Source organism: Pelodiscus sinensis, chromosome 4 (genome assembly GCF_049634645.1).
Source record: "Pelodiscus sinensis isolate JC-2024 chromosome 4, ASM4963464v1, whole genome shotgun sequence".
NCBI classification, from domain to species: Eukaryota; Metazoa; Chordata; order Testudines; family Trionychidae; genus Pelodiscus; species Pelodiscus sinensis.
This window is the reverse complement of record NC_134714.1, coordinates 30,075,893-30,102,628: the sequence shown is the minus strand read 5'-3', so window position 1 is coordinate 30,102,628 and position 26,736 is coordinate 30,075,893. Positions and strand designations below refer to the sequence as shown.

Genomic DNA, 26,736 nt, shown 5'->3' with positions numbered 1-26,736 from the left:
CAGCAACTAAGACAGGCAGACACCTGAGACTCATTAAGAGCCGGCCTGAAGCAGCAGGCTAATCTGAGATCTGCTGCTAGTTAAGGCCTGCTTGGCCACTATAAAAAGCTTCTCCTCAGGTAAGGGAGAGGGAAAAGGGGAAGAGTGATGGACCAGAGAAGAGGAAGTGCAGAGTGGAGGAGAGATTTCTCCTGGCACCTTAGTAAAGCTACTGTGGAAGTATTGGGGAAGTGGCCCGGGGAGAGGCTGATATTCTTTCGGGATAAGGGCAAGAGCTGCATTAGTGGCTGCTACCTAGGGCCTTGGGCCAGAACCCAAAGTAAGTGGGCAAGACTGGATTCTCCCAACCCTTCCCATGCCTGGTGGGCTGCCACCGGAGAAAAAGGGGGCACCTAGGACACAGAAGGGATTCCCCCCAAGCTAGTGACTTGCCTGTAGTGAGAATGGTTCTTTAAGGGGGACCATCACCTCTGGGAAAGACAAGAGGCAGTGGGAGGGCCAACAAAATCTTCTGAGGCACCCTAAAAATCCACCAGGAAGTGTGGGACCCAGGAGGTACAGCCAGAGCTCTGCCATAATATGCAAAACTTGGAGGCACTTCAAACAATACTTCATGTAACTATAGATTTTAAGGTTACAATCTGCTGGCTCTGTATATCCTATTTTGGTGCATGTATACATTCTTGTATGTAAAGTTAGAAATATGAAATATGAGACTCTTTATAATTTAAATGTTCTCATGAGAGCCATAACCAGGTGCTCCAGAAGCCTTAATGGCTGGGTGATTAATGTAATGACTTGTAAACAGTCCTGCAAGTCCCAAAGCGATTGGACTAGTAAGATTTGTGACCATACTACCAGATACTGGGATTCCATTTTTTGACCCAGGTAGTTTTCCATGGAAGGGAGAATGTAGAACAAAAGACTCCCACCCTGGGAAGACTATTTATTTAAGCAATGGTAAGCTATCAGATCTATCTTCAGCTGTTGTGACACTCTGAAGAGGGCTGGGGACCCAGGTCCAAGCAAAAGATCATCTGTGACCTGAAGTGGATATCTAGAACAAGAAAAGCTCTTTAGGGTTAGAATCTACTTGCAATTAAAAAAAAACACTTAAGTGAATTAAGAGTGACCATGTTTTCTTTTCAATTTAGTAACTAACTTTGATCTATTTTCACTTGGGGCAGTGAGAGAAAGCCCAAAGCCTCCCTGCCAGATCCAGTGTGCAGGCAACAAGTGGAGTCAAAAATCGCTCTGCATGCTGCTGTTCTCTTTCCCCCAACTGGGGGAAATGCCTCACTGGGTGCACATTCTGGAGGCTTCCCCTTTGCTCCCATTGACCAGAATCTGGCAAATGGGAGCAACTTAAGGCAGTGATGTGACCTGAAAGAAAGTAAGTAGGCCTCCCATTCCCTCATATGCAGTCCCTGCACCCCCACCCCTTCACTCGCATCCCTGCCGAGACCCCCAACCCTCCAGCCCACTCCTGCCCCCTCCCCCAGCCACACCTTGCCCCCAGCTTGCTACTGCACCCCACCTCCCGCCCAGATCCTGCACCCCCATCCCTATCCCAGTCACTGGCAGTCTTATCCTGCACATTTAACCCTTCATTTTTGGCCCCACCCCAGAGCCTAGGGAGGCCCACAAAATCCAATAACCCTGGAACCTCAGAAAAGTAAATCTGGGCCTAAGGCCTTGAACCTCAGTCCTCCCTGTCCTTCACCCCATCATGCTCCTGTCATCATGTTTCTTTTTTACTTTTCACTCGTGTGGTCCCCAACTAAAAAAAGGTTCCCCACTCCTGCCATAAATAAATACAATGTTGAAACCTTTTGTGTTTTGACATATTTTACTTTATTTAAAAACGAAGCCAGGCCAACAAGCCCCCAATTGGGGCTAAGTCACCATCTGGCCGCAGCATCATAACAATCCTGAGCCCCCACCTCACCCCACCCCAAACCTGAGCCCATAAAACACCTGAACCCCCTTGCCCTGAGCCCCACATACCTCCACATTCCCAAACTCCTGCACCTCCCCAGCCTCCTGCCATAAGCCCTGCACCCCCACCCGCACACACCCCAACATTTTAGTTCTCACACACATCTTTGCTCTAAAGCTTGAATGCAAAATTAATTGGGAGTGACGATTTCCTAGTGATCTCTACCCTCCCAGAATGAAAGGCCTGATACAAACCTAGCCAAAGGAAAGGACTTCTTTGGCCAAGATGTTCATTGGACCCTGGATCAGGTTCTTATTTCAGGATGGGTAGATATTATGTAATCAACTCTCATCATTAGATTGTCAATCCTCATCAAGTCCTGTCCAAGGACAGGACTTGATGACCTCTCAAGATACCTTCCAGTCCTATGATTTAACACAGTGGAGGGCAATTTACAACTGAGATCTGACCATACTCCTCCTAAGAAACTGTAGCGACAGACCCATCCACACAGCATACTTATATACAGTTTTAAATAAGGCAGGCAGACAGTGAAGACACAGGACCTGAAAGGGTTACACAACTACCAAGCAAATTGACCCTGATTCAACCCTTTAGAGACATGAGAACATAATGCTTGTGAGTTTATGTATTCATTGTAAGAGGCTGACAATGTAACCAAACAGTTCCTGTGTATTGCTATATTTTATTAATTCAGAGATCAAAAAGAGATGTTAACATTTACATTAGGACTGTCAATTAATCACAATTAACTCAAAGTTTAATAGTGATTTTAAAAATGAGATTAATAACACTGTTAAACTATCGAATGTCAACCAAAATTTATTGGTCTCAATGGGTAGCCAAGTTAATCTGTATCGGCAAAAATAATATGGAATCCTGGGGTAATTTAAAGACGAACAGATTTATTCAGGCATAAGCTTTCATGGGCAAGAACCATTTGGTCAGATGTACTGGAGTGGAAACTACAGAAGCAGATATATATATTCTTGCCTCTAATTTCCACTCCAATGCATGTGACAAAGTGGGTTTTTTAATTCACCTCATACAAGTACTGAAATGCAGTCTCTATGCCATGAAAGTGTAAGTAACTGCACTCAAAAACAAAATAATATAAAACTTCAGAGCCTACAAGTCTACTCAGTCCTAATTCTTGTTTTGCCAATCATTAACAAAAATACGTCTGTTTACATTGATGGGAGATACTGCTCCCTTACACCAGAAAGAGAGGACAGGTGTTCGCATAGCACTTTTGTAATCGGCATTACAAGGTATTTATTGGCAGGTAAGCTAAACATTTGCATGCCTCTGCATGCTTTGGCCACCATTTCAGAGGATGTGTTTCCATGTTGATGATGCTGTTTACAAAAATAATACATTAATTAAATTTGTGATTGAATTCTTTGGGGAAGAACCATATGTCTCCTGCTCTGTTTTACCCACATCCTGACATTTCATATTATAGTAGTCTCAGATGATAACCCAGCACATGTTCATTTTAAGAATGAATTTTTTTCAAATCTATGAAAGCAAAAAAGATAGCTACAGCATGCAATCCAAGGTTTAAGAGTTTGAAATGCCTTCCAAAATTCTGAGAGAGATGAGGTGTGCAACATACTTTCAGATGTCTTAAAAGAACAACACTCTGGTAAGGAACTTCAGGGGGTAGCTGAGTTAGTCTGTTACAGAAAAAAACAATAAGTGGTCTGGTAGCACTTTATAGACTAACAAAACATGAAGATGGTATCATGAGCTTTCGTGGGCACAGCCCACTTCTTCAGATGACTCAGGTCACCATCATCTCAGCATAGATCAGCGTTTCTCTGAGGGGACTGTGGGTCCACCCAGATAAGCCAATGATGAGCCTGTTCTGCTTTGTTTATCTACCGTGTCCATAGCCATGGAAACTCAAGAGAAAAGCCAAGGAAAATCAAAAGGGAGGCGTGATGCCGAAAAGTTTGGGAACCACTGATCTATACAAAGTTGACTTGCCGGAGGTCACTCAAGCAAGCAATGGCCAAGCCATGGGAAATGAACCCACGTATCCAGAGTTTCAGTTCAGTGCTGTATTGGCTAGGTCACACTGCTTTGCTCACTTTCCTGAATGATACAATACTTTCCTGAATGACCAAGAAATGACATCAGGGGAAGAGGACAGGACAGTGAGCTCCTTTCATACATTTGTTTTTTTCCACTATTATTTTTATTTGGGGTCAAATTTAATGGTCTTAAAAATGAAGGCCTCAAAGGCAGTAACTAGAGCCAAACATTTCGCAAGTGTCTACACACAGCTGGGTCAATGCAGCTCAGTCCAAGCTGGGGAAGCCTCCTGGAACACTTTTAGAGATGGTTAATCACTGTGAATAGAGCAAATCTGTACAGCAATTAGGTGAAGTACACAAACAGCGGAGAAGGAGACCCCCAGTGACAAACTAGGGTATAAACTCTAGAGATGCTAATCCAGCACACTAATTGACTACATGCCCTGGTGTAACCTTGGGTGGGCTGGACTTCACTGCTCTTTTCCAGTCTCTAAACCCCCCAACCCCCTCCTATCCCACATAAAGTACTGGAGATCCAGAGTTCAGTCTAAGGAATTTCTGCAAGGATTACCCAGTGTCAGCCTCCCTATATTCAAGTTCCAAAATAAACTAAAGAAATGAATTTAATTGAATAACTTTATGAAATCTTAACGAAGAAACAATCTAATTCTTACAACATAACACAGCTATTTTGTAACTCACAGATATTGTTCACAGTTATAGTAAACATAAGGAAAGAGAAAACGAAGTAAAATTTGAACAATTCAGTCCATGCAAACACAATCAGAGATCCCAAAAGCTTAGCTTTAATTCACCAAAGTCTCAGTTTGTGCCTCTGCTCATCAAATCTGTACCACATACTGAGTCTGAACCATCTCTCCACTTGCTTGTAGGGAATCCACAGCTGGAGTCCAGGCAGACTGTTTCTCTCCTGTGGATATCATTGCCATACAGCCAGCTGATTAACCAGTCAGTTAACTGCTGCAAAGTGCTGCAGAGTGAGGGACAACAGTCCTGTTCTTTTCTGCTGGCTCAGCTTCTCCCAGCTCACACAGGGCACAAGGCCCTTAAAAAAGCAGCTGCTCGCCTGCTTGCTCATGGAGTCTGACCCCAAACTACCACACTCCAAAGCTTCTGGGGCTATATTACGATCCTCTTCTGCAAGAGGAAATGCAAATGGAGCGCTCATTTGCATATGTTGCACTCTCATTCGCATTTCCTCCTCGGATCCCTTTTGTGCAAGTGGTTTTTGCACAAACACACACTGTGTAGACAGCTCCTTTTTGCACAAAACCCCTCTTTTGTGCAAGAGCTGTTCTTCCTCATGCAAATGAGCGCTCCATTTGCATTTGCTCTTCCGCAAGAGGCTCGTAGTCTAGACGTAGCCTGGGTGTGGAGTACTAAATCTGCCCAGCCACAGTAACACTCAACCTCACTCCTACCTCCCCCACAGGAGTCTCTTAAAGAGATAGAACCCTATTAGATGCATGTTACACTAGCTGCTCATTCCTGCCAATCTGGTTTTACGTAATACAATATTACATATTTCAATTGTGCTTTTCATCAGCTTATAAAGCTCCAAGCAAAGTAGCTCAATCAACCAATCTTATATATTAAATCCCAACATAGGAGGCTAACAGTTTGTGGATTTTATACTTCATCTGACTGAGGAAGGTATTCAATGAGATTTCCCTCGGTCTCTAATATCTGGTTTGAATACCGAATATAAAATGTTATTGCTTAAAGAGCATTTTCTAACTATACATAGCCTGGGTAAACAAGTCTCATTATTGGTTAATATGTCAGCTGGTGAGCAAAGGGCATAATTGATTGTTGTGCTGGCATAATCCTCCAATTATGGGAGTGAGTACCAGATTTCTTTCAATAGCACTTGACAATACTTATTCAGACTATCATGGCAAATTGTGTCAGATTTATCAGACTATTTTAGATTAAATAATGATCACAATATTGTTTTGTCATTTCATGGTGTTGCTTTCAAAGATTTCAAAGAATTCTACAATCAATTAAACCTCAGTAGCAATGATGTTAATATTAAATGCATTTTACAGATGAGTAAACTGAGGAATAGAAAAGCAGTGACAGCAATATCACATGGCAATACAGAGGCAGACCTAGAGGAGCCTTAACTTCTAAGTATGTTATCTACCCTCTGGGCTATGTTTTGTCCTGGTCCTCAAATACAAACTGAAGTTAGATTAAGATCACCAAACTTAGACTGTCATTCTATTCTCTGCCCCATCAGAAAAATACAGCGTTGTCAGAGACAGGCAATGAAAAGAACTAATGGAAATGAATAGCACAGATGTCTATACAGCACAAGAGTAAATCTTCATGATACAAATCCCACAAATAAGAACCTGAGGTTAAGTTCTACATCCCATAGCCAGTGTTTCATTGATACTTTGCATATATCTTGCTGTAATCGCTGATGGTGTCCTCACATCTACCCATCAATAATCATAACTCAAATGCATCTTCTGTTACAGTCCGTAATATGAGAAGTCACCTATTACTTTACATTGTGCATGATATTAAGGACAAGTCAATAAGGGACACAGCAAACTGCAAAGAAATCCTTAGGCATACATATTGGGGTGAGGGGAAGCGTGGGGGAACGTGAACCAAGACACATTGCAGAGAGCAGGAAAGGTCTCCTCTCTCTGTCCTAACCTCCAGAGCAGTGGGGAACCACCTGCGGCCTGCATGCAGCCCATCAGGGTTCCCTGCCCTTCTCTGACTCCTTCCTCCAACTCCTCTTGTGTGTGGAGGCCCCACACATACCTACTCTTCCCCCTCCCTCCCAGCATGTCCGGAGTGTTGTAAATCAGCTGATTCAAGGCATTCAGTCTCTGGGAGGAAGGGGGAGAAGCAGGGACAGGCAGCAAATCAGCAGCACACTCTGGAAATGCTGGGAGGGAAGGGGAGGAGAAGAGATGGGGCATGCTCAGGGAAGAAGGCAAGGAAAAGGCTGGGCGTGGGTTGAGGGAAGGAATGGAGCCCAAATCCGACAGTAGAGCCAAGCAGTCCCTAGCAAAAGGAGAAGTGATGCACATTTAAAGTAACAGCATGTGTGAGGTGCATGCTGACTGCACACAACATTGTGAGAGCCGTGTCTCCTTCCATTTCTTTATGCCCCTAATAATGGATCACTGTGTGATAAAGAAGGAGAATCAAGTGCAATGTATTTAATTTTATTCTTGGGGTCACAGTAAGAGCACATGGCTGATTTCAATCTTGCAGCACATTGAGATGAAGGAGTGTGAAGTGGCCCACTCACTACCATAGGTTGCCTATTGCTGCTCTAGAGCAGGGGTGGGCAATAAGTTCTGACTAGGGGCTACTTCAAAAAAATTTGAAGTGGCCCCCGGATGACCCAGAAGGGGCGAGGGGCTAAGGCAGAAAGGGTGGGGCCAGGACACTTCCGTGTTGCCTGAACCACAGACCCTGATTGGTCTGTGGGTGGAGGAGTAGAAGACTGACCCTGCCCCAGAGAACCACCAGCTGTTCTGAACAGCTGGCCATTCCCTCTAGACGCCTGGTCCCCTGGCAGTGGGAGGAGACTTCGTACACTCCCCTCCTGCCCCCAAGTCAATCAGGGCCTGGGAGTGCATGCAAAGTCTGCCCCCACCCTGCAAGGGAGCACTGCACTTAGAGTCAACCTGCCAGCTGAGCAGCAGCTGGTGATTGACTCTAATCACCGAGCCACTTGCAGGGAGGGAGGAGACTTTGTGAGCTCCCCTCACCTCCAAGTCCTGATTGGCCTGGGGGAACGCGATGTCTCTTGCTCCCTCCGGCATGCAGTGCTTAGAGTCAGCTGCAAGGGTTGACTAAGCAGCGCACGCGCCCCCATCCCTAGTCCCTGATTGACCTGTGGGTACGGGAACAGCAGGACCTCTATGGGCCAGATCAACCCACTTGGCGGGCCGGATCTGGCCCACCGAGGCCCTTTTGCCTACACCTGCTCTAGAGAGATGTTTAAGAACACATGGACCACTGGGAAAAGTAAAATGGTGGATGACTAGCATCCCAAATGTAGAGATAGGAAGTGCTGTAGAATAATCTCAGGGCACAGGATACCATTTATAGGTGTCTTTGGAAGGGTTCATGGCAAGTTATTCCCAGGTTTTACGAAGGAGGACTTAACTAGCCTATGAGATATGTAATCATAAGCTAAGTTCCCTCTAAGATGCGTACCCCCCGGCCACACAGCTTCCTATTAAGGCTCCTGCTGCGGCACTGAGTCTCTGCACGAGAAAGTCCTGAAGCTGCGGAGGACAACGAAGAGTCCCCCTCTCCGCCAGTCCCAGCACCAAGCTGCTGCAGCAGGCGGGAAAGGGCCCCTCCTAATTATCCCCAGCAGGGAGCTGCCTGGGTAAGCCCAAGCCCCAACACTCTGCCCCACTTTGAGTGTCCCCCAGCCCTGAGCACCCTCCTGTATCCCAACACCCCTAGCCCAGAGCCCACATCCCACCTGCACCCAACCCACACCCAGAGCTCACACATCCTCCTACAGTCCAAGCCCCTCATCCACAACCCACACCAAAGCCTGCAACCCCAGCCAGAGCCTTTGCACGCCAACCCTCTATCCCAGCCCCATCCTAGGGCCATGTTAATTTTGTTATGTGCACCAATATGAAAGTCACGTGTTGCATATCACCTCCACATTGGTGCACATAAGAAAATTAATTCCACTCAATGGTGGGAAAAATTAAAGGGAACACTGATCATAGATGCTGGATATTAATGGTCCAAACACAGCCTGGAAAGAAGGAGCCAATGATGAGGGAAAAGAAACTTCCCTCATACAGATACACAGTTCTGAGCAGAGAACTTTGCTCCAGAACGTAATTTAACAGTGTAGTTGTTGTAAAGCAGGCTTTTTCTGTCCACGGCCTTCGCGTATAGCCCATCCTGCCACACAAGGCCCCTCATACAAAACCCAGATACTCAGAGGAGCATGGGCAGCACAATGCAGTTTTGTGAATGGAATTTGATCTTATAGGCATTCTGGGACTCACAGGCGCCAAAAAAAATAGGGAGGTGAGCATGACTAGATAGTGCTTACAGATAAGCCTCATTTGACCGTTGCTTGACCAGTCTTAGGGGCAAGGGAAAAAGTAAACATAGGGTAATAAAACATAATTGTCTAACACTAACTATGCCCCATCTGGTCCTGTCCACGAGGGGATCACGCATACATCACGAAAATTCCTATAGGGCAATATTGTCATACTACCTCATCACTAGCCTATCAGGCCCTGCCAAATGCAGACCCTAGCATGGCAACAGATACCGAAGTTTTGTATAAAAGACCCTCAATCCCTTTGTTCGACGGAGGTTCCGTGTATTGAGGGCACGTGTCTTTTTTTTGCCTGGCTAAAGGATTGATCACCCTGAGGCTGCCTCCCCACCCTTCGAATCAAATATAGGGGTGCACGAGTCCTGAGCATGCTCTGAGTTCTAGTGTGTCTTTGTGTCGTTATCGTTTCTGGATTTGTAAGTATTGCTTAAATGTATTAGTTATTGGTTTAATTAATAGTCAAATTGTGTTAATTTCACTGTGTAATTCTGTAAAGTGTATCTAAGTTCTGTTAACCACGCTGTGTAAATTGTATAATTTTGTGTTGCATAGTAGTGTTGTATTTAGGTTAAGTATAAGTGTTAGAAATAGAAGCCCCGGAGTTGTTAAGTTGTAAAAGTAGATTTATAACTAACTCCACCAGCTGTCCTAAAATAACCATAGAGGGGCTGGCTTTGGACGGTTCTTTTATTATCATTATTTTGGCTTTGTTTTTTGTATTTTTTATTTGTATGCTGCGTTGTCTTAGGCGAATTAGGGATAGTGATTTGATATAAGTGAATTGTAATCAAAGAATTGTAATCAGTTGGGTATAATTGTGCCCAAGCTTTTCTACGCTGTAAAAGTACTAAGCAATTGCTAGTTCAAACACCTACTTGTTAATTGCTGGTTTTGACCACTTAATAAAAATCATTTGTTTCACCATCATCCAGTAGTTTTCACTGGGTAGTCGGCTTTAACCCTTGAGGCTCACATCACATCACCGAACCAAGGTGTAACAGTAGTAAATTTAGGAATGAAACAAAGCGATCATAAGGCATTCATATGAATAATAGGCAGCCGATTGCAGATATATAAATGCAAAGTCCCAGTGGCATACAGCTGCAGAACAGAGGCTCAGAATGCAACCATCTTTTAGCTGCTACCAAGCTGAAGTCATGCAGCTCTGCAAACAGATCAGACACTACTGAGTATATATATCCCCACTTACTGTGCTAGGACAGGAGCAATATACCTATTGGTTCTTAACTGTACCATGAACAAATATTAAATTATTTAAAACAGTACACTGAGCCCTAATTTCTTAAACTATCCACAAAGTAATAGTGTGTGTGTGTGTGTGTGTGTGTGTGTGTGTCTCTCTCTCTCTCTCTCACACACACACACACACACACACACACACACACACACACACACACACACACACACACACACACACACACACACACACACACACACACACACACACACACACAGCAAAGGCTGCAGTGTAGTCTGAGCACCATGCAAGTCTGTCATTAAGACATAAACCAAAAAGTAATTTACAACTAACACTAGGAGTCAGGTTTCCAGCCTAATGTGCTTTAGCACACTAACAGGTGGGGAGTGCTCAGTCCACCCTCTGGAAGTCTGCCCTCTCTCTAGTGAAGATAGCACACAGTTCACTGCCTTCTTTAGCAAGGTGGGAAGGGAAAGGATGGCAAACAAGGAGATAGAAAACGGATAGAGCAGGGTAACTGAGGAGCAGTGACATCAGGTGGCATTTTAAAAAATGTGGTCAAGTAACAAGAACAAGAGGCAGCAAGAAACTAACTGGTCATGGAGCCAATCCACAGTTTATATTCTGGAAATGACCAAAGATTAAATGTATTCTGAATGAATGAGTCATATCACTTCCACTGGCAGTTTCCTAAGAAAACATTTATATGGACAATAGCAACAAGGGCTAGAAAGGGATTTTATTAAAAAATAGTTATTCCAATGGAAAAAACAAGGTAACAAGATACACTAGAACACTGTTAAAAATACCACTAGGCATATAACAAATCAACTAAAGAAAGGGCTTCATTATGAAGATGTCACTTCATCCTAACCCCAGCTCTACAGCACACAAGTCACATATATAAGAGAGCACCCCATTAACTTCTCAGTCTCCACATTAATAACAGAGTGCCTATTCCTTTGTTTATTGATAATGAATCCTTAATGATGGTATTTAGATGTCAGACTTAAGAAAAAGTTTCTCCCATATTTATATTCATGGTGCCCTTCCTTTCAAAACCCAACAATTAGCAACTGTCTTATTTAAGAGCTAAGCTATCAAATACACTGAGCTCACTAAACAAAAAAAAATCAAATTGTGTACAAGAACATCACTCATGAGTTCTGGTTTAGGAATAAAAAAAACTGGATTACAGATGCTAATTGGAATGGGTTTTGTTTATTTAACTGACTTTCCTCTTGGTGGTCCCCCAAAAGAAGTTTGTGTTAGTGATACAGTCTCAGCAGCAGAAATGTAGAGAACAGGAGCTGCAAGACAGTAACTTAATTTAATATCATGGCCAACCATTACTTGTTTCCAAAGAAAATTAGGTATACATCTAAACTGCAGTATTTATTATATATGTATTAAAAAAAACAGTGAAGAGAACAAGTAATGCATCAAAATCTACTGTATATTTGAAAGAGTTTGTCTGCCCATCCATTTTTTTCCAAGAACTCTTCCTGAACAATAAGAGCTAGGACCCTAAAATTCGATATAAAGCTTCCTCTTATAACTTAAAGCAAGGTAAGGGGGGTTTGATTGTGGTAAGAAAATGGGTTGTGCCTGCAATGGGATAGCTTCTCAGAAAGCCATACAGAAGAGAGACAGAATCACGAGGCAAGTAAAAGGGGTTGGCTGAGGATACGGCGCGCCTCCCTCCAGAATTGCCCTAGTCCTAAACCTTCCACCCTACAGATGTTCTTCAAGGGCGGGGGGTGGCAGGGTGGGCTGAAGCTTCCCCTCTCCCTGATTCCTATGGGAACATTGCTGGCTATTCCCCTAGGGGAAAGTGCATAGTTTGCTGCATTCCTCACTCTGGCTGGGGTGCGCGGGGGACAGATGAACCTAGACCTCCCCCAGCCAAGGGATATGCACCTTTTCCCCAACTGTGCCCACTGGAGCTGCAGTGGCCAGGGTGAGGTGCTTCTCATCTGGCCCCAAGTTGCTGCAGTGAGAGAGGATGGGGTAGTCCTCTCTGCCCAGAGCAGCCTGAATACAGACCCAGTAGAGATGTGAGGGAGTAACTAGTTACCCAGTAAGCATTGTTTTACTGGCATGCTTACTAGGGTAACCGGTTAATCTGCAGTGTGGAGGTCCCTGCCCGGCCTGGCTAGAGCAGCCTCCCATGGCATGCTGTGGGCAGGGAGCTGCTCTAGCACATCTGGGCCCACAGTGCCACAGGCAGGGGCTGCCTCAGTGGTACCCTGCTGGTGGCGTTGATGCGGCAAGCCTGTTAAACTGGTTAACATTTTTAAACAGGATTTTACATCCCTATTGCTCAGCCCCACCACAGAGCAAGGATTTAAATGAAGCATGCACACTTTCATTTTATTTTCCATAAAACAAAAATTGATTTAAGGACCCAAACAACACTGGGTAAATCTTCTAGTTTTTATGTATGTACACATGCATGTGGATGTTTAAATAAAAATGGCTTAGTTTCAAGTACTTTCTCTTTCTTGTGGATTTCACAGCAGCTGATGAAGATCTCTCCTAGAGCCTAATGCTGGAAACTGTCTCTGATCTTCCATTCCCCTTAGGAATTACAAAGGCATAAATGCTCTGTCTTTTCTTACAGCTTAAGTTTTCAACTATTAATTAGTTATCTTTGAGTAGTTGTCTTTTGGCTGAACTTTTGGTTCTGCAATTTGAGGTTGCTTATGTACATGCTGAGAAGGAAGAGAAACCCAAACACTGAATTTTGCAACTCCTTAAGCTCAGCAACAATTGCTGAGTCCATACATCAACTTTCTGAGTCTTCAGCAGGAGCTCACACATTTTGCAGGACTGTTTTACAACATGTAATAGTTAGTGTATTGAAAGGCCACATGACATATAGGAATAAGCATGGGACTTTGTGACTTCAGATCGCAGCTCTGACTAACTCAGTGAGTGGCATTGGGCACATCTCAAGCTGTCTAGGTCTCAGTTTCCCTGTCTGCAGAATGGGGATAATATTTCCCTCGGATAGGTGTTTTGAAGATTAATGAATTAGTTGATGTTTGAGAAATTCCAGTACTGTATAGGTACCAGGGAGAGGCATTTGAAATATTCCCCCATCTCCAAACGTCTTCTCAGTAAATCCCACAAATCTGAAGTGCTACAGGTAATGGACATTCCCCTTATTCTGATATATATATATTTATCTTCTCCTCAATGAATCAGAACTGGAGGGGCCTATTTCTGCAAATCAAACTTGTTATTTAATGTAAGAATTTGACCAAGGACCCAGGAGAAGCAGAAATATTCTGTAAATCATTAAGAAAAGCAGCCAAAGTTGTGTGGTTTGTGGTTTTAAAGCTGATGTCAACAGCATACACAACAATTTATAGGTTGAATGTTGCATATCTTTTTGAAAGAGACATATGTTTCACTGCTCAAAGTCACCAGCTAGAAACAATTCCTTTTAAAGCTATGAACTCATCAGTATTTACATTACTGAAGGGAGGAGCTCTTTGGAAAAACCTGCTCTCTGGATGTTAATTTTCATCGTTAAGTTGTCTGTGTGACTTTGCTGCATATCTGACCGATATTGTAAACTTCCAAAAGAGAAATAAATTAAAGTGTCCCCTCAACAGGAGACAGAACACTACAAGAAAAATTTTTCAGAAGTTCTGTGATCATTATGTGAATCCTAAATCTAGAGGAATATAGAACACCAGGGTTTCCTGAATACGGATAGGTTGAGGACAAGTCAGATGAAGATTTCTATGCACTCCTTGGAAGTGGGAAAAATCTGACACATGATTAATTGTTAAGTTGTGTGTCTGGGGCCTAAGGCTGCCTTCAGGGATCTGGGAAATCCCTATAGACACATGCTTCTCTTTGGGGGTTGTAGCAATGTTTCTAGGATGATGAAAGAACAATGCTAGGGGTGAATTGGGCATTGCATTGATTAACTCCACAATGTAAAATCTACCCAGAGCTATGGCATCTAGTCCCAATCAATAAAGCCATTATTCCCAGAGCTCTCAGTAGTTCAGCCACCACACACAAAGAGCTGCTTTAGTCTAGTATCCCTTCTCCACAGAAAAGGCTTAAATTGGCAACACTAAAAACAGAGTCTCCTGCTCTGCTTTGGTCTCCACCTTAAGTGTACAAGGTTTGGGAAAAATGACACTCACCTGGAACCTGTAAACCAACTCCAATGACTGGCTGTCATTTTGGTCTGCTTCGAGGATGACATCTGTCAGCTTATGTAAGATCACGTCCAGTGGGCCCTGATCTTCGATTGGTTTGGTAAGGTCAAGCTGGAAGAAGTCATACAAAAAAGAAACTTTTATTAATACAGCCAGGATCAAACTCTTCCCCCAGCATCCCTTTTCAATTCTTTGTATCAAAGGTATTTTCCCTCTCTGGGTATCACTGGTAGCATTTAATTTGAAATGTACTGGGGTATTCTTTTAATTTCATCCATTAGACATGCATGGAAAGTACCTATTCCCTAGGCAATATATATATTTTAAATGAAGATTGCTGATCTTCTAGAACTGGAAGGGACCTTGAAGGTCACTGAGTCCAGTCCCCTGCCTTCACAGCAGGACCAAGTCCCATCCCTGACAAATTTTGCCCCAAATCCCTAAATGGCCTCACAGGGATTGAGCATACAACCCTGGTTTAGCAGGCCAATGCTCAAACCACTGAGCTATCCCTCCCCCCCATTTTGCACAGAAGTTGCTGAGGTAACAGGTTAAATCCTATATATAATTCATCAGCAGCTAAGCCACCATGAGGTCCCTTCCATACAAATATCTTGAAGCGCTCCACCTGGCCCTTCCTGAGATAGGGCACCAGCACAGATCCTCTCTTCAGTCAAGTCTGCTCCCAAAACCACTGTATCTATTGACAAATTTTATGAGCCTGTCTGTCCATCTGTGAGACCATTTGTTCAAGAACACCTCCTAAACAGTAAGAGCTAGGACCACCAAATTTGGTATACAACTTCTTCTTATCATAATTTAGGTAAGGGTTTGGTTGTACCAGGACAATGGGGTATGCCTACAATTGGATTATTTTCCATAGAAAGGAAAGTGAGGGATCTGGTAGGGGAGAGTTATACTATAGAATGACCACAGGAAGGCAGCAAGGGGGCAGAGATGGTGCCCAGGACAGCTCTAAACCAACTAGGCCACAACAGGCAGAGGTAGGAAAAGGAATAGCTATCTACTATATATTTCAGAGAGTTTGTCTGTCTGTGTGTCCTTATGTCTGTCTGTTCCCCAGCTAGGGGACAAGCACCCACCCCCATAGCTGTGCCTGCTCCAGCTGCAGTGGCCATGGACAGGGGCATCTCACCTGACTCCAAGCTGATGCAGTGGGAGAGGGCTGGGGTTGTCCACTCTCCTGAGGGCAGCCAGCATAAAGAACCCCTCATCCCTAGCTGTGCCCCAGAACGATGATTAAATCAGTCGCTCTCAAACTTATTGGCCCATGGCCCTCCTAGCTCAAGGCAAGCCTTTCTGTGGACCACCAGTTGCTAATGGAAACTTGCCATTAATTACATAATTATGCCCGAGCCATTTTGCTAGTGCTGAATCTAGGGAGAACAGTTTAATTTAACTAGTAAAAAAGGAAATATTAGTTTAGAATATTAAACAGATTAAGCACTTTAACTTTCTCATGTTCGTTTATCAAACTTCATTTTAAATAAAGTAAAATATTAATTCATGTCCAACACCAAAAGTTCCCATGTTTTCTTTATTTATGGCAGGAGTGGGGAACCTTTTTTGGGCTAGGGGCAGGAGGGGGTGAGGGTGCAAGGTCTGGATGGGAGATGGGGTGAAGGAGCAGGCTGGGAGTAGGGCGTCTGGCCAGGGAAGGGGGCAAGAGCAAGGGAAGGAGCAGTAAACCCTTCATTTTTGTTCCAAGCCCAGAGCCTGGAGGGAGGGGCACAAAACCACTTACCCTGGAACTCCAGAAGAGATAAAGTGGCCTATGGGAAGCCAAGAGGGTGGGTGCAGGAGTGGGCTGTCTGGCCAGATGGGAGGGTACAGGAGCAAGCTGAGGATAGGGTGTGTGGCTAGGAGGGAGGTGGCAGAAACAAGCTGGGGGCAGGTGTCTGGCCAGTGGAGAGGGTGCAGGAGCAGGCTGGAGGTTAGTGCCTGGAGAGTGGGGAAGGTGCATGAGCAAGAGAGGGTACAGAAGTAGGTTGGGGGTGTGGAGGACTTGGCAGAGGGAAGTGCGTGAGGGGTACTTACTTGCCTATGCGCCCTGTGCCAGTCCCAGGCACCTCCTCCCACTGCTCCCATTGGCCAGATTCTGCATGCTGCTGTTCTCCAAGCCAGGAGAGGGGCAGTGAGGGAGGGGGAATGCTTCTTTCCTGTGAGACGGGGCTCTCCCTTCCACCCCTATGGGAAGCCAGCGCTGGCACTCCAACCACACAGGGGGGACAAGGCTGGAGCACCAGTGTGGGTTCTCTGCTGCAGGGGTAGAGAGAAGGGGGGGCTGAGCTTGAGCTGTGGATCACCTGGGAGGTAGCCGTGGACCAATGCCATAGTTTGAGAACCACTGATTTCAATGAAGAAAAACAAAACTTTTTTTTGAGTTAAGCATGTTTCAGAGGCTCAGGATTCCATGCAGGGAGCTGACTGACTGGGTGGGGCTGATTAATCACCTGTGAAGCTGTGCTGCTGCGCAGCTTAGTGGGAACACTGGTGTACATAAATATGAGAGAGGCAGACCCACATAGACACATACTGCCTTACATAAGAAACAATTCAGTGACATTCATTGACACTTGTAAAAGAAACAACCACCACATTGTGCTTTGGTCTTTGCTGAATAAACACAAGGAGCAACATTCAAGTTATGCTCATCACTGGGTGTCTATTGGGTAGAATTTGCAAAAGCACCTAAGTGCAACTGCAGCATCTAAGCCATTTAGTCAGGGGGAAATGTCATCCATAAACATCTACACAATCTTGTGTTCCAACAAGTGTTCCAAGGTTGTTTATACTGCAAATTAGTCACATGTCAAAAGACGGCTGGCGACCATTGTATGGAAGCACATGTAACAACTGTAGTTTGTAGAACTACAAACAGAACTGACTGAAAAGAAGGGCAAGATCAAACGTGTGCACTACCTACTCCTGACACTGACACTGACACACACACACACACACACACACACACACACACACACACACACACAACATTAATATTCTGTTTGAACACAACTGTAATCTCTACAGGACAGGGACCAAGTCTGTTTGTGAAATGCCAAGTACAGCAACAGACAACAGATTATATAACAAGATTTAAAGCTGTCTAGAGTGGTGATCTTGGAAAGTCCATAAGGATCTTCATACAACAAAGCGCACCCAGCTGCACATCTCCTATTGAGGCATCTAACTAGGTTTTACTGGTTCCTGATTTGACCACCAGGCATCTGAAACACGCCAGAATGAACATGCACAAGATGGAATAGATTTTAATAGCCAGGTGCCTGAAGAGTTTCAACTGTGGATGGGTACAAGTTCCATTCACAGCTGTAATCCTGTACACACTTAAATAACTTTACTACCACTAGTACTGCTGTTGATTTCAGTGGGAACAGTAGTATAGTTAAGCACACACAACTGTATTAGGGCTCAAATTATACAAAATGCTATTTGGTCGAGGATCCATGTTTCACTCCAAAAGCAGTGGGTGCTTTGGGTCTAAAACAATTATTTAACAACCACCAGCAGCAGCAACATCCAGTTCCAGAGTGACTTTTTCCATAGAGGCCTATCAACTCTTGCATAAAATAGGCAACATAAAAGGGTCTGTTCAAATAATTCTGAAGCCCCTATTCCCTGCAGAGCTGTGAAATCTAAACAGATCCATCTTCAGATCATCTATATAGGAAGACAGTAAACAAGAAGCATACAGGTGGGCCAGGCTGGTTGGAACTATAAAGGACAAACTCAGAAAATGAAAAGACAATCTTCCCAATCAGTAAGTACCAGCCATGACCCAAGAATAGAAATGAGCCTATAAGGCTCAGACATGCATTTTGAGCACAGTGCCATTAGGCAAAACACTTCCACTGTCAGTTGTGTCATCAAAATAAAATGTTTTTGGAATGAAAACAAAGCACACATCTCAGAGATAGCATTAGGACTCATATCCATAAATGAGCAACCTGAATTTACTCCTCCACGAAGAAAGTGCTATCAGAAATCACACCAAGAATACCAAATTCAACATTCTAATAATAGTTTACTCTGTCTAGAAATTCACTTCTTACTAGGTTGCTTTAACTGGCGCTTTAAGGATGAAGGACAGCAAGTACATTTCAATCACACAATCTGTAGTTTCATACAACATTATGTGGACCAGAGGATCAGGCTGTTTGAAAAAATAAATTCTCAGTCTTCTAGTGAGAGTCACAGAAGGTGAACATTTCTGAACTGTTCAGGATTTGGAAGAGTTCCACCTTCCCTTATATATTGGCATTAAAAAGTCCTTGAAAAATGAAGTCTTTGCAAGAGGAATATCAGCCCCAGTCACAAAGCAGATCAAGGCTAGCATAAAATTTCTGGTGGTCCCTGCTGAGATAAATAATGAGTTAGTTGGAGAAGGATGCTGAAAGGAACAGGAAACAGAAGGGTTCAGATTCCAGCTGACAAGTACTGTTAGTTGCATTTGACATGATCATCCAAAGTTTTGTTTTCAATTAAAGCCAAATGTCGAGGCAACAAAAGTGAGAGAAAAGGTTTATCAACAGCAACATGAAATGTTTTAGGTTGCAACTTCAGCCCATTTACCTATTTGCTATGCCCTCCATTTAATAGTGGGGGAATCTTATTAGAATGTCAATTTCACCTGATTACTTCAGCCAACAAGCAAAACTGATAAATGAATAAAAGAGAAATGAGGGACATGCACAGTGTAAACTGCTAGGGTGTAGTAAATGCCAAATACCAAGACTATGCTTCCAAGATGTTACAAATCCATGTGCTGAAGAAAGCAATAATTACTAGAGATAAACCACACACATACACACAACCTTGTCTGCACTAAAACCTTAGTCCTTCAGCCTATACTAGGCCTCAAGGGAATGAGATCCCTTAGCTCACAAAAGTATATCCTCTATCCTTTGTGGCCCAGCTACTGGAGGAGTAAAGATGCCAGAAGAGAATAGGGAGTTAATTTCCAACAAACAACATTTAATTTTTTCTGAAGAACTTTGGTGATTTTTCTGTACATCTGGTGAAATTCCAGGAATTGCTATTGTCTCTACCTGCAACCTCACATGCTATGTTTAAAAACAAAATCACATCTGAGGTAAAAATCTGGATCTGACCATGCGAAAGACATATCAGCTGCAAATTAAGGATGTAAAAACCCGGTTAATCAGTTAACTGGTTAAACATTAAGTTGACTTGCATTTAACCAATGAACTGACTAAAAGCAGGATCTGAGTTGGGGACTGCTCCAGCCCAGCAGGATCAGCCCCCAATCCATAGGGCTTCCGCTTCCAGCCCCATGCTGTGGCTGTGCCAGTTTCCAGCTCCTGATAGAGCGGCCCCTGTGTGCAGGACGTCCAGGTCCCAGCAGAGAGAGGCTGCTCCAGACGCCAGAGCAGCTCCTGCCTGCGGGACGCCTGGGCTCCCTGTGGACAGAGGCTGTTCTGTGGGAGCAATCCCTGCCTGTGGGCCTGGGCATCCAGGCTTGCCAAGCAGAGAGGTTGCTCCAGACAACAGCAGCCACTGTCCAGGGCTGGAGCAGTCCCTGCTTGCGGGGTGCCCAGAGCAGCCTCTGTCTGAGCAGCTCCTGCCTGTGAGTGCCCAGGCCTGCCATGGATGGAGGCTGCTCAGGATGAGAGCAGCCCCTGTCCACATTGGGCCCTCAGCAGGTCTGAAACAACTCCCTAACCCATGGTAGGTGGGGAGCTGCTCCAGCCCCACACCGGTTACCGGTTAACACGAACAAGTAAGCATGACCCATTCAGGGTGATGCTTAATGGTTAACCAGGTAACTGGTTAACCTTTCACATCCTCACTGTCAATGTAAGATTTAGCAAAATAAGAAATGCTATTTCTCTAAATAATTAAAAACCTGGCCTTGTTTCATTTTTTTAAAATGCTCCTGGTACATACGTGCTATAATACATTGTTTTTCGCAGGGCAGCTCTATTGGATTTGTTGCTTAAAGCGCTTTAGAAATAGTTTGGATTATCATTTGAATCAAATGAAGTCTTAATACCATCCTGTTCTAACAGTCAACAGACCTTGTGTGCACGTCCTCCCTTGTGTCCTTTCTGGTCATTGCTCCCCATCTCTATCTACCCCCCATTCCATTTACCCTCATCTTTCTCCTAAAATGATTCTTTACATAATCAGAGTAATATACCCATTGCTGAAACATCTTGTTTCCAATCTTCAGATGCAAAGACAGAACCAGAGTTTGTGACCTTTATCCAATGATAGTTTATCCTGAACAGGGAAAGGCTGTGAGCTATGAGTGAATTTTTCATTCTTGGCAGAGGAGTAGTGATCAAAACACTGTAGCTCTGACCTCTCTGTATAAGGGGATATCAGAAGTAGGGATGTTTTAAAGCAGTTAATTAGGTAATCGTGTAACTGCTGAAAATCTCAGCAGTTACACACTGCTGGCTCCCCAGGAGTGGGGCCAGCCAGCTCATTGTGGGTACTGCAGTATGAGTTTTATACATCAGAGCTTGCAGCACAAGGCAGCAGCTGGCTCCCAGGGAGCCAGTGCACACCAGAAACTGGCTTCTAAGTTGGCTCTCAGCACATACTAGATCCCGTTTGTTGTCCCAGCTCGCAGGGAGCCAGCTGCTGCCCTGCACTGCTTACTGATAGAGACAATAGCACAGGGTGGCAGCTAGCTCCCGCCTGCTGCCCCACTCCCGGGTTGCTGGCTGCTGCCTCTGATACAGAGGCAACAACATGGGGTAGCAGTCAGCTCCCTGGGAGCTGGTGTGCACTGGGAACCAGCTTAAAAGTTTGCTCCCAATGTATATTGCTTCCCAGCCCTGATCAGGGAACTGGCTGCCACCCTGCGCTGCGGGCTCTGATACAGAGACAGCAGTGAGGGCTGGCATCCAGCTCCTCAGGAGCAGGGCCAGGAGCCTGCATGTAACTATTAACAGTAACAGATGAGCCCAGATTTATCTGTTAACCGTGTAAACGATTATACTATTACATCCCTAAAGAGAACGGTCCTTCATGACAACATATGGCACTTTTGCTATTTTCTGTATGCTAGAGAAATGGACAAAAACAAAATTTGTTCTAAAGCAAAGAAGGGTTTGTCTATTTTACTTTCCACTCCAGTGGGGGACAAAACCTACACAGATTTCCAAAAGTGCAAAATCCAAACTTTGTGCTGGTAACATGGATGTTCTCTGGCACTGAATGCTCCTTCCTCTGAACGGAACATGCATCAAGAGCCTGAGTCAGGCCTTTGTTTCTCAATTCCAAAGGCTGTACATGGTATTCCCAATGCAGATATACCCTACACTTGTTTAATTAGGACTGCACTGACCCAGAAATGTTTGCAATTCAATTCAGGTTTGAGAATTCAATCAAAGCCCACTGAATCCAGGCTTTCAGATTGTCAGCTTCCTTTCTCCTCCTGGGCAATTTTTCTACTCTGCATCTTTTATAATCCCTTTGATATGAATGCACCCTCTTGCTTTACAGCGGTTAGCCTTGGTTTGCACCAGTGACATGAGTCATCTGACACAGTAATGAGCTATGGGTTTCATTTGTACAGTCTAAGTCCCCAAGGAGCTGAGAGCTGGCATGTGGGTGAGCACCGTAGAGTCCGCCAGCTCTGGAGGACAGCGCTTGAAAACCTTTAGACAGACTGGAGGGGGAGATGAACAGGCAGAAGGCATTCGCAAACTAGTGTCCCACTGTTTCACCTTAGCTGAAGGTGCTATAGAATCCAAAAACAAAAGAAGCAGACACAAAAGACCTGTTACTTAGTGATTTTATCTGCAAAGAAAACTCAGGCAGGGCATAGTTTAAGCTGTAGCAGCAGAGTGGAAAAATCCTAGTGTTCCACCTGTGCTTTGATACAACACAGGCAATTCAGAGAGACCAAAACATAGCAAACAAGACTGGATCAGCCTACATTGGTGTGTGTCACTCCATCCAGAAGGACCCCAAGTTAAGATCACCCCAAGTTAAGGTCTCTGGGGCTCGGTCACAAGCATAATTTTTTTTAAAGCTTCCAGTGTACTCCTCTTTCAACTATGCACCTATGTGACTGAGAACCCATAAGTCTCCATTAGCTGGGAAAATAACATCACCCACAAGCAACAAGATGAGTTTGTGGCCACTAAGTGACATTGGTAATGAGAGTCACTGCACGGGAGGGCAATGGTAGAGAAAGACAGCCTAGAGGAAATGCGCATAAGGTATCAGCTTATGTGGTTGACCACAGACAGGTCCTTTTTAGTCTCCTGGGAGGTGGGGAGAGGGAGTGCACGCGCGCGCGCACACACACACACACACACACACACACACACACACACACACACACACAGTTGTAATAATTGGGCCCTCGATTTTACATGAATGGCCAGCTGTAAGGAGTGAAAGTTCATAAACCATCATAATCTCCTCTAACGAATGTTAAAGGGGAAAGAAGCAGAAGGGAAACAGATTAAATTAATCCAAACAAAAAGTCTTACTGATAGAATTCAAAGAATGTGTACAGATCATGCCTAGAAAGCAAGAGAAGTGTAGGACTGGAAATTAATGGCCCAAAACTGGTGCGTCAAATGAAGCCTAATTGCTGAATGAAAAATTGAGAGGATGGGCTTTTCTACCCATCATTTCCTTTTGGAGTGCTTAAAACATGACTTGGGGAGGGGGAATTAGATGCTGACTGATTGAAAAACAGAACAAGAAGGAGTAGCTTCATTTTCATGACTGCCATCCCAGTCATCTTCAGGGACTCCAGGATCAACCACGACACCTTTGGGCCTCTATTGTCCTGATCGTGGGATATGTTCTGACCAAACCATGCAAAAGGGAGACAGACACACACTCGGCTGACATGGGCATCTTCCCCAGTTCTGGCTGAATCCTAATAGCACTTGGGATGTCAGACTTCACCACACCCACTCACCCCTTCCACGTGTTATTTTTCCTTGTCCAAATTAGTTCCTCATTTCTCTCCTCCTCCTTTTGCCTTCTGTCTATTAAGAGTCTGACCCAGCCAGCAAAGTCTTTTTACTTTGTTTGCAACATTGCATTAGGTCTGGAATCAGAGAAAAGCTGTTAAAAATAAATGCCTTGAACAGCCCCAGGCTAATCCAAGTTGCAAGATCTCAAAATGGCTAATAAGACCATGTGGCTGGGTTTTTCCAGCAGCAGAGGTGCAAGTAGCAATCAACATGAGACACAAACACTGCATTTATATCTTTGCTGTTCTTTCCTTTCTTGTCCATGTTCATCTTGTTTTGCTTTCTAGACGAGACTGGACTTGAAAACAACAGCTCCAGCCCATCTCAACTAACTTCTTTTCTCTCCCTCTAACAGGGCTGTTATTACTATCATTACTACAGTCCAAGACCATTAGGTAGGGTACTAAAACTCTCTCCAGATACCGAGAAAGGGAACAAGGGGTGTTAAAATGAAATCCAGGCTTAACATTTCAAATATTTTAACAAATTTCCCTTCTTTTTCTGTATCTTTAATAAAAGGTTAAACCTTATAATTGTGTTTGCCATGGTATTAAGCAGGCCGAGGTCTCTGAATGCCAAACCCCAAACCTTGTTTAAACATGTTTAATGTTGGACTGTGACTGGCTCATGTTAACGACTCTGACTCTTGGGACTCGTTTATTCCATCAAAATTAATACCACACACACTCCTTCATTTCTCTTTAAAGCATTTAAACAACCCTCATCTCATCATTCCTCCAACCCTGCCAAAAAGCTCTGTCTTCCTCATGCAAAGCTAACTCAACTATTCAGCACTTGTTGCCACTGATAACGGAGCCAAAGGGCAGGGAGAGAGAACTGGATGGATATAAGCCTCTCTTTGTGACAGGAGCACCAGCCTAATCCCATTGCAGAGGGCAAATGCAAACCAAACCACAGCAGACTATGGAAAAGGAGTGAAGAGTTCACTAACAGGATTCTTTTTGTTCCTCTCCCTCCCTCCCACCTTCCATGGTGCCGAATTAATTTGTGCCATTCTCTATTCAAGTTCTGCTGTGGCAGCAGAGGTCAGAGAAAGAAAATCTGCTATGGTGTGGAAGATTTCCCTGTCTCTCCATTCCCTCTCCCCTTCCTGGCTGCCTGAGTAGAGTAGTGACTTTCTCTGCATAATGATCAAAATGGGTCCACTAATCAACAAAAGAAATTCTCCCCCAACAGCAAAGAAATGCAGCTTGAAAATATCACTGTTTCATTCGTCGTAGACTTAAGGAAGTTCAAGACAGTGATGACCTATTGGGACTTCAAGCCTATCTTTTGCACTAATACAGGACAGGTCCCTACAATACATTTCCTACTAGTGCTTTTCCCAGTCTTAAGTGGCATCTTTATAGCCATTATGCTGGATAATACACACAGCCCCACCTGTGCAGTAACATGCATTCCAAAATCCCAGAAGCAAGATAACCTAGTACCAAATCCAGTCCAAACAGCAAAAATATAGGACTTGTCACCTTTTCAATATTTACTGAAAATGTTGTGGATAAAGCACAGCACTATTATGATGACCTGCAGCAAAATACATATATATCACTAGATTTACCTAGAGTTGTTCGGGTCCTTAATTCAAATAAGTTTTCTTTTTCTTCATTTTCAATCATTGTTCTGGGCTGGACATGGAGATGTGGGGTTCCGCATGCAAGGCTGCCCCCGGGGAAAGAGGACAACCCCAGCTTTCTCTCCCTTAAGCCAGGTAAGAAGTGCCAGTCTCTGGCCACTGCAGCAGGCACAGCTGAGGCAGGGGTGCATGTCCCTCAGCTAGGGGACAGACACACAAACAAACTCTGAAATATATTAGACAGCTGTACCTTTCTCTGCTAGCGCAATGGATTTATAGCTATCCCGGTGCCCATCCCTGCCCTTTCTTGATGCCCCTCTGGTGATCGTTCTGCAGTATAACTGTCCCTCCTACCAGACTTCTCCATTTCCATTTCATGAGAAAATCAAATTGAAGGTACATCTCATTGTCCTGTCACAATTAAATCCTTATTTTAGGTTATGATAAGAGGAAGCTGCATACCCAACTTAGTGGTCCTAGCTCTTATTGTTTAAGAGGAGCTCTTGAACAAATGGACGGACACACAAACAGATGCACAATACTCAAATATACAGTAGACAGGGCACAAGTACTACCAATTCATACCAATAGAGCCATGATGTCCAACACATTAGCCACATGTGCTATTGGACCAGTTGAGTGTGGCTCGTTAGCTTGAACAATGTGGCTATTTGGCCAGATGAGTGTGGCTAGTTCGCTGTAACAGTAGCCCCTCCCAAGAGAGTGCCTGGAGTCTTAGGGCTCGGGGGTGGGCTGTCCCCTCTCTGTGGGTGAGATTTCTGCACCAATGGTGCCCTTGAATGGCGTCTATCCTGAAGGGAGCAGGACCTGTGGCTTGCTGAAACCATCGACCTGAGTGCACCAAGACTGATAATATGGTCACGGTGACCAAGAAGGCCACTGTGTAGGTAGTGGCCCCTGTTGCTGACACTGCGCCGGCAGGCCCTTCTGCCACGACTGGAGTGGCTGCATCAAAAATGGACCAACTCCACATCTGATTCCAACTTTGAGACGACAATGGCAATGCCGATGATGTCGGTGCCAGGTGCTGGGAATCTCTTGGGGATCTTGAAAAGTATCAAGAGGGTTTGGAATGAGAGCGGCATCTGGTGCTCCTGGATCTTGATCTCAACCTGGAGACTGACCTCTGTGCTAAACATTGATCGCTCGGAGCCAGTCTAGCGCTTGGCACCAAGCTCTCTGGTGGTGCCGGTGGAGGGAAGTGCTGCACTGGTGAAAGTGATCCCTCCAAGGAAGATGATCTGTCCTGGTACCATTCTGTAGATTGTGGTTGATGCAGCATTGTCAGCTTCCCCCTCGAACAGTGCAGTTCCAGCAGTGCTGGTGGATTTTCCTGCACCTTGGACCCTCAGACTCTGAAATTTTTATCAGATGCCTGGCAGCTCTGAAGATGTCTGACATTGAGGAGGAGTTTAAGACCTGCACTGAATTTATGACTCTCAGTGGCAGGTCACATGCTGGATTCGACAGCACCAGTCTGGGGCCAGAGTCGATAACATGCCTTGGACCTCTCATGCTGGGGACTTCCTCCACACTTGGCCATTCCTCTGCTGGGGCTTATTAGGGGGGGATCTGCCCCATCCTCCCTTCTGGCTTGCAGT

The 26,736-nt window shown here is 44.5% G+C and overlaps 1 protein-coding gene across 1 annotated transcript in view; it reads right to left on the bottom strand.

The window, feature by feature from the left end:
• The window catches only part of ITPK1 (inositol-tetrakisphosphate 1-kinase), a 216,562-nt gene that overhangs the window by 96,272 nt on the left and 93,554 nt on the right, over window positions 1-26,736 (bottom strand). Inside the window, exon 3 of the mRNA XM_006133665.4 lies at window positions 14,495-14,620. Coding sequence (XP_006133727.1) covers window positions 14,495-14,620 — 126 coding nt within the window. The remainder of the gene's footprint in view (window positions 1-14,494; window positions 14,621-26,736) is intronic.